Raw genomic sequence first — 14,490 nt, forward strand, 5'->3', positions numbered from 1 at the left:
CCTCTTCACATTTCCCCATTGCAAATCCCAATCAAATTCAATCTACATTCCCTTTAACTCCCTCTGTCCAAGAATGCTATCCTTATCTCATTCTTGCTCCTACTAGACAATTTTATACAGTTTATGAGATTCCTTGTAATCAATGTGATAAACGTTCTATCCAACAAATACAATTCAGTAAGCTTCTCCCAAGTTGAAAAATAATAATCCACTCACCTGATGTAGTGCTCCTCTCGAGTGACTGTCCTTTCCTCTCTTCCTTCTTTCTTTCCTCTTCTGTCTGCAGGTGACTCTACAGTGAGTGACAAGCCAATTGGTTTCCTGTACACCAGGAAACCATTTACTACGTTGGGAGGTAACCACATAATCAAACTATGGCACCTGGTAGTTTAGTGGGTAATTAAGGCGTTCAAGCCAAAAGGTCTGTGTAGGTTTATATCCAAGGGGTGGTTGAGATTTATTGGTCACATAATGCTGCTCAGGGCTGAGTAAGGCTGGTCACTCTCATCTTAAATGTTAGAACCAACTTGCCTAGCCCCAGGCTACTATGCTCCTCATGGGGCAACATAGGATTGGATGATGGATGGATGCATGGATAATAATAATAATAATAATAATAATAATAATAATAATAATAATCCAACCATCCATCACCCAATCCTGTGTTGCCCCATGACAAGAGTAAGAGACCCGGGCTAGGCAAGTTGGTCCTGACATTTAAGATGAGAGTGACCAGCCTCACTCATCCCTGAGTGGCACTATGTGACCAATAAACCCCAACCACCCCTTGGATATAAACCTACACAGACCTAATTTGGATGGAGTGCCTTAATTACCCACTAAACCACCAGGCACCATAATTTGGTTATATGATTACCACCCAGCATAGTAAATGGTTTCCTGGTGTACAGGAAACCATTTGGCTTGTCACTTAGTGTAGGCAAAACGAGGAAGAAAGAATGAAGGAGAGAGAGACAGACAGAAAAGGGAGTGTAAAGCCATCCATAGGCACAAGGAAGAGGAAAGAATAAAGGAAAGAAAGACAGAAGAGGAAGGAAAGAAGAGAGGAATGGGCAGACACCCAAAGCTGCACTACATTAAGTGAGTGGATGGTGAGGCCCCCTCACCTACATATAATAATAATAATAATGATAATAATAATAATAATAATAATAATAACAATAATAATAATAATAATAATAATAATAATAATAATAACAATAATGACTAATAATCATCATAAAAACCTTGAATAAACTAAAAATGTCACCAGAGTAAAGGAGTCAACTTCTTCCCTAAACTACTCAGTTCCAGCTATCCGACACTTTCAATACCTCTGGAGAGCATCACAGTACTGAGGGGATTGAAAACCCTCAAGTTCAAACAGGCAGGTTTGTGAAGGCTATATCTAGACCCTCTAGTTTAAAGTCTCTCTTATCAAGTCAAATTATGTGGGGATAGCAAAAATAACATGAAAAAGATGTCTTGCAATCAAAAGGGTTAGCCATTAGTCATACCCAATCAGTCTCCATCTCCTTGGACAAAATGGTCCATCACAAGAACTGAGAATAACATGAGATTCTCCTTGGGTGGAAGGGGCTGTGTCCTACCATTTTCCACGACAGTGATGCTCAGCGCGGTCCATAGGTGATGTAGTGCGGGGCAAAGCCTCCCTCGTCGTCATCACTTTCCATATCAGCACCTTGCGGAGCTGTGGGGCGAGGTCTTGGTTTGCCTGCTGGCTGGATATGACTCCCATTGAACACACAGGCAGCATAGGAAGGTGGGGCTGAGTGGTGCACCAGAAAGAGAAACAATAATAAATTAGCATTGTTCTGTAATTGGTTTTGGCATATTAAAAAGTTACACAAAACTTATTAATATTTTTATGTGACAGGTTTATCCACTATTATCATCTACATCCTCCCATCATACAACCCTGTACTGACCCATCAGGGGCACTGGGACCCAGGGCTATGTTATTCTGTCCAGGTATTTAATGTGAATGACCAGCCACTTATCCAGGTGAAAAACAAGCACCAACTGTCTCACAAACATAAAATCTTACACATTACAAAAAGGTGCACTCCAAAATATTTTGGCATTCTCCATACAAGTAGTATTGTAAACTGAGAAAAACTGGTATATCAGCTTTGTAGGTAGCTAAGGAACCTTAATAACTACTCCTCCTTTACGCTACTGTAGGTTTAACAACAAAACATACCGTCAAAAAAGGGCAACATATACCCAGTAATGAGGATATAATGCACACCTGGCAATTCTTTCCCAAGAATATCAATCACCTCACTTGCTCAAATATTCTGTTGTAGATTCCACATCCTCAAAAAATCAAATGTATCCCTTCCACATGAGAGTACATTCATTTAAAAAGTACCAGTGCATATTCCACATGAAGCAATCTGACACCATTTACCATACAATGTATACTGTACTGTAAAATGTCCTTTGGATCCATCACACACCAACAGCTTTGCACTCACGAGGATGTATTACATCACTTGCTTGTGACGTCATCTATATTATCTGCAGTAAGTACCAGTACTGTATCATTATAATCTGCACATTCAGATACAGAAAGGTTAAGTTTTCTTGGTACAGCAAGAGTTTTACTCATCAATTATGATATCATCAGACTCATTCTGTGAGATACTTTTTAAACTATGGGTACAGAACACTTCTTTGTCCCCTTAACCACAAGGAAATCATCAAACAGCTCCATCCATTTCAGATATTTCACAAACAGTTGAACTGCATGCCAATTCATAAGCTTTTATTACCTGCAGCCTCTTTAACCTTCTGGCTGCAACATGAGGGATAAAAAAAAAAAAAAAAATCCTGGCTGTTATATGAAGGTATTTTTCACAGCTTCCACATGATTTTAACGAAAGCTCGATAACTAACGCTGCTGATCCGTGACGAAATACCAGAAGCAATACAGTACTTATGAACATCACTGTGCTTCTTCAAGAAGAAAATCTGAGTAGTAATACAGTTATCCCTTAACATCTGCGGTTTTAACATACACGCTTTTGAATATCCGCGGATGGCTACAGAAGAAAAAAAAAAAAAATCTTGTTGAACTCAGCTGACACTGTAACATTATCCCAGGCACAGTTTGTGGCTGTTTTAGTACAGTAATGGCATTATCCAGTGAATGAAATATACTGTAACACTCTTCCTTTTGGAGGGAGCTGGGATGAGCACAGTAGTCAGAACAGGCCATGCAGGAGTATACTATTCATTATTTTTAACTTTCAGCATTCTTGTATTAAATAAAGTGGTTGTGGTAGGTGGGGGCGCTCACCACCCACTCACTCGATGTAGTGTTGCTCTCGGGTGTCTACCCTTTCCTCTCCTCCATCCTTCCTTCCTTCCATCCTCTTCTGTTTTTCTTTCCTTCATTCTTTCCTAGTCCTTCTGCTTGTGGGTGACCCTACACTGGGTGGCAAGTCAAATGGTTTCCTGTACCAGGAAACCATTTACTACGCTGGATGGTAATCATATAACCAAATTTTGGCGCCTGGTGGTTTAGTGGGTAAGTAAGGCACTCCAATTGGATTGAGCCAGTGCAGGTTTATATCCAAAGGGTGGTTGGGGTTTATTGCTCACATAATGCCACTCACGGATGAGTGAGGCTGGTCACTCTCATCTTAAATGTCAGGACCAACTTGCCTAGCCCCAGGCTCCTACGCTTCTCATGGGGCAACGTACGATTAGATGATGGATGGATGGATGGTTGTACACATGCACATAGGGTTTTTCTTTAGTTATATAAGGAAATGGGGGGTCCAGAGGTGTTTTTAAGGGGGGGGCAGCAGATATCCACGGATCTTTAACATTCGTGGGTGTCTTTGTTACCTAACTCCCGCGGATGTTAAAGGATGACTGTACTTACTTACAAACATATCTGTGCTCCTGAGGGAGGAAATCTGGAAAGTTAAACTGTACTTACGAACATCTCTATACTCTTCAGGGAGGAAATCTGGAGAGTATGGTGGAGGATCATCAGAATATGGTGGGGCTGTGGCAGTGGCTCGACGTGATTCAGCCATAAACGGCAACGTATCAAGGGTCGAGGGCAGCATAGTACCCCCAAGCTCTACATTTTCCATATTTGGGACAAAATGTGGAAAGGTGCTTCGCAGGGGTATGGATCCAATCACAATTGGTACATCCATTTTGGCTACCTTGCATGACCCAATCTTAGCCATTAACTGAAAGTGAGACAGTAATTGTGAGTAAAAGCTCTGGTATTTCAGGGAACAAACTTTCACCTGTTGGCTAATACTGCTAAGTTGAAAGGGGCTTGTCCATATTTATTTATTTATTTACTTTATTATTATTATTATCATCATCATTACAGTAATAATGATGATCTGTCTATCTATCTATTGCCAGATGCTATAATCCCGTAAGGGGTGGCCATTTGACTTTGAGTCACTAGTTATACGGGGAGGGGCACTGACCCTCCACCAACCCACTTGTTGACACGTAGGGAGCACGTATGGTCACTCATTGTAAAGCCACCTGTAAAGGGAAGAAAAGCAATAAGAAGTGACAGGGAAGATGAGAGAAATAGGAAGAGAGGAGGGCAGGCACAGAAAAAGAATGATAAAGGCTATGGACGAAGTAGGCAGCACTACACCACGTGAGTGGATGATGGAAAATAATAATAATAATAATAATAATAATAATACACCAGGAAACCATTTACTACGCTGGGTGGTAACCATATAACCAAATTTTGATGCCTGGTGGTTTAGTGGGTAATTACGGTGCTCCAATCGGACTGAGCCAGTGAAGGTTTATATCCAAGGGGTGGTTGGGGTTTACTGCTCACATAATGCCATTCAGCGATGAGAGAGGTTGGTCACTCTCATCTTAAACGACAAGATCAACTTGCCTAGTCCCAAGCTCCTTCGCTTCTCATGGGGCAACATATGACTGGATGATGGATGGATGAATGGACAATAATAATAATAATAATAATAACAAGGGATGGTTGGGGTTTATTGCTCACGTAATGCCACTCAGGGATGAGTGAGGCTGGTCACTCTCATCTTAAATGTCAGGACCAACTGCCTAGCCCCGGGATCCTACGCTCCTCATGGGGCAACGTAGGATTGGGTGATGGACTGATGGATGGATAATAATAATAATAATAATCTATCTATCTATCTATAGCCCGACGCCCTAATCCCGTAAAGGGTGGCCGCAGACAAAACGCCTCCAAGTCACTCTGTCACCCACCATTTGACTCCCCTTCCCCCAACTCACCCCCCCCTCCCTCATATACCTCTCAACTCCATCCCTCCACCTCATCCTCAGTCTACCCCTCCCTCTCCCTCCCTCCACCTCACCTACATACACCCTCTTAGTCAGTCTTTCATTCTCCATTATAATAATAATAATAATAATAATAATAATAATAATAATTCCTCATCTTGCTCTAGGGTGGGAAAGGAGGTCCGGATGATGATGATGATGAAGTAATGAAAACAGTGAAACCAAAGAGCAAAAAAGCAGCACACAAAATTATAATTCAATCTCTGAGTGATGTTACCCACAATATTTCACAACCACACCCAGGGGTTACCTCAATATAATAGTCAATCTCAATGATGTTACAATGCTGGAGGTGACTGGAAGGGACAGGTGGGATGGGGAGAGGGACGGCTGCCCAGACATCTCGCTCTCCAGGATTGATCTGTGGTCGGTACACTCGCTGCACAGTGCGCTGCTCGGTGCGGGTCTTAGCCGTTGTGATGTATCTGATTTTCTGGAGAGGAATCGGCAGTGAGTAAAATTGAGAACAGGTCAAAAACTGATGTAATGCAAAGCTAATGGCTGGAAACATACACAGTGATCAGTGAGTCTAATGAACATTAAATTACTCTGAGTTTTTCTTATTACCATGCCAACTGTTATAGAGGTATCAGACGTGAACCTTTGTTTTGTAAATCTCACACCAACTCTTATAAAAGATATCAGAAAAACTTTATACGATAATGACCAACCTTATTAATCAATCAACTATTAAGAAACCATTCACTCATACCATCTAAACACAGTACATCTTTTTTTATTTTCTTTTTTAACTGCCTTTTTCACTCATGAGTGTTATTGCCCACCACAAACTATCATAATTCAATATACAATAGTCAATTTTGCTTATATGATTGCTTTGATCCCTACATCCAAAATATGCTTGATTATCCAATTAGTTTACCAGGAACAAAACCAGACTGTAAAGCATGGTCAACCTGTAATCCATTAAAAACTGGTCAGAATACCTTTCCTGAAAGTAATCCAATAATGAAGTCAGTAAACAGTACTACCTAGCCAACAGGAAGCACCATAGGAGGCTGGTAGTTTTATGTAATAAAACCACAAGAAATGTCAATCACAGCACAAAACATACCGTAATCAATTACTGGAAAAAATATTTAAATATATATATACAGTATATATTGTTCACACACAAATGGAAACTCAAATGAAGAAAGACATGTATACAACATAAGTCTAAGCAGGTATTTCCTTCTGATGTTTGAAGTTGGTTACTGTACATCAAAGAAATCTAGCTGAAAAGGTATGAAAAGCCATCAACAACTGGACTCTCAACCACAAAACTTGGAGATACATCTCCTAATGAAGGGGGCTAAATTCATGAAGTTAGGTGACTGCATACAGGTTCCTCTGATGCTACCGTACCCTTTGGCTGTGTTTTTATAATGTGAAGTAATTTCTTTATTCTTGGACAAAGCAGTCATTGCAATCATTTCTAACAGTTCAGGTACTCTACATTCTTCTTGAATATAGCAGCATCTGATATTTCCCACAATAAGAAGTAGAGTACTGGTAACTAATTTACATTCATTCAAAAGGTTAACCACTATAAAGTAGCTAGTTCTTTCACTTTAACCCGTGGCCTGTGCCATACCTTATACAAGGTTGGTTTAATAGACTGAAGCATACCTCACATGAGTAAAAAAACAAAGCTCCTAGAAGATGCTACTATATACCACAAAGCTTCTAGAAGGAGCAACATCAATAAATTTTATGTAACCCATGAATTAGACAATTCTCATCTCTCATTCCCACCTCAAGGGCTGAAACCAAAGTAAAGAATAGCAGCAACCATGACATTAGTTCATGCCCTGCTTTATCTATTTACTGCAGCATTAACACCCAAGGAAGGCACAGACCTTTTTTGAAAAACCAGTTCTTGATGCTGACTCTGACTCGAAGGCCGACAGTAGCTAAGGGAAGACACGGGAGGAAAACAAAGAATCACAAAGTAGCTTGCCACATGCAAGTTATAGCATAATGGTTTAGATGGCAGCTCACTCAGCCTCAGACAGTACTTCACTGTGCTTGGGTTGTTGCTGGTTTCCTGCCAACTAAGAAACTTCTGACCACAATAACTCCAAAACTATGGTTGATGAGCTGGGAAAAAATATTACATAAATATTAAGTGGGTGGGTGTCATGCCATTTCCAAGGCATATCACAAAGGCCACTAAATTTGCCTAACTGCCACACCAGAAGGAATTTCAAGACCACCCAACAATGCAGCCCACACATTAACAGCTTAGATTTTTGTCCTTAAGAAACTTATTTCAGCTAGCTCAGTGGCAGAAAAAACAATTCAATGGCTCTACATCATTTCCATAGTGCTTTTTCATGACTACCATCATAGTCTGGTGTTATTCTGCTGTTACAGCTCAGCACTGAAGATGGAGATGGTAATTTTAGGTTCATGTTAAAGCAAAGGGAGTACAGTTCTGTCTTCTGTGCTGGTACCTGAATGATCTTAGCCTCTGAGTATTTGATAGTGGAACGACTGTTGTTAATAACCACTCCATCCAAAACGATGTTTTCCCCTGGTACATAACCTGTCCGAATGGCGGACAGCTCCAGATGTATTGGGCCCATGGCACAACAGAGGCAGCACACGGTCTTGTCTTTGTCCTGGAACAGCGGTCTCTGCAAATACATACATATACTGTATACACTGAAATGATGTCATGCTTCCTCTGATGGAATCCCTATACTGAGTTTGGCTATGGAACACCTAATATTTTTTATGAACTGGAAATTAAACTAAGTACCAAAACTAGCTAATGCCCTCAACAGTTGCTGGAAAGTATTAGATTAAAAGGTAATAGAGCTTTGTAAAACTATGGGAATCTAAAAATGAACTTTGACTACTTATCTGTACAGTATATGAATTTCCTGCGTAAGAGTGATGACTGCAATTCTGATTACTTAGCATGTAGCCACAATATTCCCATTGTTGTACTTCCCACAGGCAACAGTAGCTATCCATCTACTACCTATGAGATCTGCAAATCACACAATGCACAATGTAGAGGTTTTTAATCACCAAATAGAGCCTTCTCTTCTACCTTTCCTGAGTACAGTACTGTATATTGTACTCTATCTATCCACCTGTCATCCAATCCTTTATCACCTCATCAAAAGCGTGGGGGTCCAGGGTTACTTGCTGCTCATCCGTGAAGGCCATTATGTGAACAATAAACTCCAACCACCACTCACATGTAAATCGTATGGGCCACATCCACCTGGAGTGCCCAAACCCACTAAACTACCAGGTGTTCATCTGGTTATATGGTTACTATGGTTACTTTTTACTACATTCTTCTCTGTCATTACTCTTACTGTAATTTTTCTGTTACTCCAGCAGCCACCTACCCTTTCTTCTAGATTCACACCACTGATGTCTTACTGTCCCCACTGATCTCACCTCCTAACTGCATTTCTTCCCTCTGCCAGAATCACTGCTTATAAAAAAAGACTTCTTCCCCCCCTACGATTAGCCAAGTTTACTCCATTAAATTTTTAAAACCTTAACATACAGCACTTTCTGTTTTATGTGAGACTGGCCTGCAAATAAAAATAAAAACTGAAATCTTTTATTGTGGTAGGTGGAGGCACTCACCATCCACTCACTCGATGTAGTGCTGCTCTCGGGTGACTGCCCTTTCCTTTCCTCCATCCTTCTTTCCTTCCATCCTCTTCTGTCTTTCCTTCCTTCATTCTTTCCTCATCCTTCTGCCTATGGGTGACTTTACACTCCCTCTTCTGTCTTTCCTCCTTCGTTCTTTCTTCTTCCTTCTGCCTGTAGATGACTCTACACTAAGGGACAAGCCAAATAGTTTCCTGTACACCAGGAAACCATTTACTATGCTGGGTGGTAACCATATAACCATATTTTGGCACCAGGTGGTTTAGTGGGTAATTACAGAGCTCCAATTGGATTTCACCAGAGAGGGTTTATATCCAAGGGATGGTTGGGGTTTATTGTTCACGTAATGACACTCAGGGATGAGTAAGGCTGGTCACTCTCATCCCAAATGTCAGGACCAACTTGCCTAGCCCTGGGCTCCTATGCTCCTCATGGGGCAATGCAGGATTGGATGATAGTTGGATGGATGAAATCTTTTAAAAGTATACATTAATAAATGGTTCCTTTAAACAATAGTATCTGTCTGTGCACTGGTGGTGGCGACTCACCCACTCAATATGTAGTGCTGCCTCCTTCTTCCTTCATCATTCTTTTTCTGTGTCTGCCTTCCTCTTTTCCTATTTCTCCCATCTTGCCTGTCACTTTCTATTACTCTTCTCTCCTTTCAGGTGGCTTTACACTGAATGACAAGCCTAATGGTTTCTTGTAAGCCAGGAAACCATTTACAAAGCTGGGTGGTAACCACATAACCAGCCCATATGTGTTCCCAACGTGTCAACAAGTAGTTGGCGGAGGGTTAGTGCCCCTTCCCGTAAATCAACTAACCCAAACGTCCACCCCTTACAGGATTATGACATCTGCCTATAGGTTCATAAATGGTAGATAATGATGTTACACTGCCTGCCATCACCTTTGCTTACAGCCTACCTACTCTATAATACTGCAAGATTCACATAATACAGTATATATGGAATACCAGATGACCTCTAGCTTTGTGGATGGAAGATTGTCTCCCAGATTTTCAGATACGGGCACCTTTATAGACACCTACAAATAATGTATCAAATAAATCCAGGATTCTAGGGGATTGTATGAGTGAATGGAAGCGTGGCACATTGGACTGGGCAAACTTGGGCTGTCTGGATAATGATACTCCTCACTCTGCCCTAGGCTGGGGAAAGGAGGTCCAAATGATGATAATAGAAAAAAATAAATAAAAATTCAGGCTATATACAGCCAGTCACAAGTTCCTCTAACATTCCCCTCTAACTACTTCACACTTATGGCATGCTTGTCGCTTTTCTTCCACATGTATTAAATCAGTGAGTTAGAAGAAGACAGTAAAGTTCTCTTAATCTGGAAAAAATAAACACCAAGGGCAGTGAGAAGTCAAAGTGGTGGAGCATCAGGCAAACTTATGTCCCTGACGGTACTTGTGAGTCTACCTGCCACTCTTTCTATCATCATTATGACCTTTTTCTTCCACTCAGATATAAAATAAAATAAGGTCCAGGACAGTAAGAACAACCTACTATAGACCATACCTAACTCCTGCTAATAAGCAAAACCACCTTGTTCATCTATCCTAGAGTAGCACCATCTATCTCCAACCTTCCCCACACATGTAGATACAGTACCTCAGCAAAGGGGTCTGTGTTCAGGTCATAGGTGCAGTTGACAGAGAAGTTAGTGGTTGCTGTCTTGTTGAACATTGGTCGATCGGCCTCTGCGGTTAACAAATACCGCACCCGTCCAATGCTGCTCTCAAAGGAGGATGGAAGATTGTGTGGAAGCAAAATACCGAAGGGAAATGAGTAGGTTCCTGGCATCAACCTGTCACCCGTCTCTGGGGGCAGTGGTAAACAAATTATTATAGAATAAGTCCTCATTATATGCTGATCCTGTGTTCTAAAACAGTATCATAACATTTTCCATACGGCTGTTACTGTACAATGGGACACACTGGCATACCAACTTTACAGGACGCAAAGAAACAGGTAATTTTTCTTTAACTAACTGTGGATTCAGTGGCAAAAAAGAAATTAAAAAAAAAAAAAAAAAAAAAAAAAAAGTAACACAAAGAGGATTTTCTGTACCTACTTCATGAAGGAAATAATAAAGCCAATTCAAAATAAATTAAATTTCCCTTGTGAAGCATGAAGCTAAATAATGCATACACCAGTATTTTAAGCACACAAAAGTGTATAGAGGGGATGGCTGTACCCTGAGAGAAAAAATAAACCAAACCACTGACAAGTGCCAATGGAGCCTCTTCTATAAAACCAGCAAGTGTGCTGGTATAAATAATAAGTGGGAATGATTAATCTCTGTTCATCACAGCATAAATGTAAGCAACATATGGAAAAGGCATTCAGGTAAGATATAAAGTGAAGGACGACGCCCTGATGTCAGGGCAGAAGATGGAAGAAGAATTGAAAAAATATGTATTGCAATATCTTTGCACACCAGTACTGACACAGACCTAAAATACCCTGACATTCATTCACTCATCATCTAATACAGTGTTGCCTCATGAGAAGCGCAGGAGCCTGGGGCAAGGCAAGTTGGTCCTGGGATTTAAGATGAGAGTGACCAACCTCACCCATCCCTGAGTGGTGTTGAGAGAGCAATAAACCCCAACCATCCCTTGGATATAAACCTGCACAGGCTCAATACGACTGAACGCCTTAACTGCCCACTAAACAACCAGGTGCCACAATTTGTTTATATGATTACCACCCAGCTTAGTAAATGGCTTCCTGGTGTACAGGAAACCATCTGGCTTGTCACTCAGTGTAGAGTTACCTGTAGACAGAAAGAGGAGGAAAGAATGAAGAAAAGAAAGTCAGAAGAGGAAGGATGGAGAGAAGGAAGGAAGAGAGGAAAGGTCAGTCACCCGGGAGCAGCACTACTTTGAGTGAGTGGATTTACAAAACAAAACAAAGAAAAACAAAAACATTAAATACAAAGCAAGGCAAAACAAAAATACATTAAATACAAAACAAAACAAAGCAAAATAAAAACACATTAAATACAATCACTTACCTTCACCATTCCATACTTCTTGTACAATTTTCACGTACTTCTCCTGGGACGAGTAATAAGAAGTGGTTTTGCCATGTCGCTCAGACCATCGAACCTTTGCCTTACCAGTCATCGTCATAGTGATCTCTGTACAGATATGAAAAGATGGAGCAAATGACAACAACAACTTTACTCTCTTCCTTTTACCTACGTGAAAACTGCCACCACACCATCTTGAATGCTAAGTAACAAGAGATTAATACTGGAATATGATGTTGGTCATGAAGGTTCAATCATAGTATTATCTTCTGCCACTGAGTTCTGAGAAAATGCTGCAGATGGATGAAAATCTGTGCCAAGTCACGGTGAAACTACTATAGAAGTATACAGAATGTACAGCAGGTCCTCATTAAAGATCACCCTATACATTCTCTTGTTTTGCTATACACATCCATAATGAATTATGTAAAACTGCCCATCAAACCTTCATTGCTACCTATTGAGCTGACGTGCCAGTTCCCTCAAATGACCAGTATAATACCAGTTGTAAGGAAAAGGTTTTGACACTTTGGAACACATTACTGATATATGGTGAGCACTTACTGTAATATACAAGTACAGAAATAATGTCTGCATCTGTCCCAGTTAAGCAAAATTCCGTTTGAATAAATTTAATAGGGTACTTTCAAAATTAGGTCCTCAGCCTTAGTAATGAAGTTTTCTGGTATCTCAGTTATCTGCATTAATTATGGTTGGCCCTTCCTTAATATGAGGGTTATGACCATGAACATACAGTATTTGCTTTGAGGAATCCTGTACTTGGGAACTAAATGGTTTTACAAGAAATCTGAAACTGGAATGCAAGTATGCATATAATGGAAATGTTGAGTGGGAAAAAGACAGGTTACAGCTTGAATTATTACATTTTATTGCTCTACTGTACCCTGAATCTCTCCTACCCAACATTTTCACTATGGATCATCTACATTCATATAATGAAGCAGCCAGCTTGCACATACCTGACAGGGGCAGGTAATTCTACTACAGTCTATTGTAAACATTAAAGATCCATCCCACACTTGTATTTTCAAATCACATAATTCCCCTCCACAAAGAAAAAAAGCCAATCAACTGCTCAACCCTATACACTGCTTCTGTAACATCCTCCTCCTCCAACCAATATGATGTTTCATAAACATATAGCCACCAAATGCAACCAAAACCTCCATCCCTCATGACTCTACTATACAAAACATACCTCAAAAGCTACCTTATCCAGATGAGAGAAGTGCAGCTGGCCAGACTATAATGTGGCCATGATCCTCCCTTGCTACAGTACCAACACAAAATTCAGTTCACAAATAATCCACTGTGTCCACACTGCAATGTGTCCTCCCCACAACACACTCACATCCACCTCGTGCACCACACTACCACAACGCAGTCAGTCCATTAACACAATCTCAACAAAAGATCTCTGGATGTAACTGGCTGAAGCATCCAGTTTCCTGTAGTCCACTGAGGTCATGTCCAAATGAACCTGGGGTTACAACAACAATAATAATCACACACCATTCTTAAGTTAAATAAAATAGATTAAGAGATGAAAAACATAAATGTCATCAGTTCAATGGGGCTAAGACATAAACGTCTGAATATTAGAATTCCTGAAAAAAGAATGCTCACTATTAAGCAAAAAAATACTGTACATATATACAGTACACACACACACACACACACACACACACACACACACACACACACACACACAAGACCATTTAAAAAAAAAAAAAAAAAAGCCACAACAATGAATGAGGACATTATTTTCATACACAAATTCACTGTTAATGAATAAGGATATTACCCTGACATAATGAATAACGACATTACCTTGACAGTTTCACAGCTAATGAATCATGGCATATTACTGTACATACTCTGATGGTTTGTGTTAATGAATGAGAACATATTCCTAACTTTGACACATCATTTCACTGCTAACTGCAGCCTTGGCAACCTCACATACAATAACAGTAACAATAACAATTGATGGACATACCGTATTACCATACTCACTTCGGCAAATAATTTCACTACTGACTGCAGCCCTGACAAAGCCTCGAACAGCCTGGCCTGAGAAAAAGACCAGCCGAGGGGGGCTGATCACAACCTCAAACGTTTCAAAACCCATCCTGTTTCAAGCCTGGAGAGAAAAATATCAAAGAATCATGTAGGCAGTCCTTGTAATAAATATGAGAGGTTTTAAAATAACTCCTTACAATTAGTACAGTACTGTAATTTGTGAGAACCATCTAACCAGGATTACAGCATGGATAGCAGTGGGATTTTAATAATCAAGTTTTCTATATTTTACTGTGAACATGCAAGATCACTTTTCTCAATACATGAAAAACTTCTTTAAAAGTCTCATCAGCTGAGATAGGTCTCAACCCC

General features: G+C 40.3%; 1 protein-coding gene across 1 annotated transcript; it reads right to left on the reverse strand.

The window, feature by feature from the left end:
- Positions 1 to 1,631: 1,631 nt before the first annotated feature.
- On the reverse strand, positions 1,632 to 14,227 carry LOC145405028 (arrestin domain-containing protein 2-like). Its single transcript, XM_080276528.1, has 7 exons — positions 14,113 to 14,227; positions 12,058 to 12,183; positions 10,650 to 10,858; positions 7,827 to 8,009; positions 5,618 to 5,800; positions 3,974 to 4,235; positions 1,632 to 1,789 (listed from the first exon to the last, which is right to left on the reverse strand). The coding sequence occupies exons 1-7, from the start codon at positions 14,225 to 14,227 to the stop codon at positions 1,632 to 1,634; spliced, it is 1,236 nt and encodes a 411-aa protein (XP_080132654.1).
- Between the last annotated feature and the right edge of the window lie 263 nt (positions 14,228 to 14,490).

Source organism: Coenobita brevimanus, chromosome 65, assembly GCF_032717465.1.
Source record: "Coenobita brevimanus isolate Jiangsu-jjx chromosome 65, ASM3271746v2, whole genome shotgun sequence".
Lineage (NCBI taxonomy): Eukaryota > Metazoa > Arthropoda > Malacostraca > Decapoda > Coenobitidae > Coenobita > Coenobita brevimanus.

Excerpts from the sequence above, each read along its gene's own strand:
- LOC145405028 (XM_080276528.1), bottom strand. The coding sequence starts at position 14,227 with ATGGGTTTTGAAACGTTTGAGGTTGTGATCAGCCCCCCTCGGCTGGTC. Across the intron at positions 8,010-10,649 it reads ACACAGACCCCTTTGCTGAG|AGACCGCTGTTCCAGGACAA; the intron begins GTACTGTATCTA and ends ATGTATTTGCAG. Across the intron at positions 1,790-3,973 it reads TGAAGAGTATAGAGATGTTC|CCCCACCTTCCTATGCTGCC; the intron begins GTAAGTACAGTT and ends TGCACCACTCAG.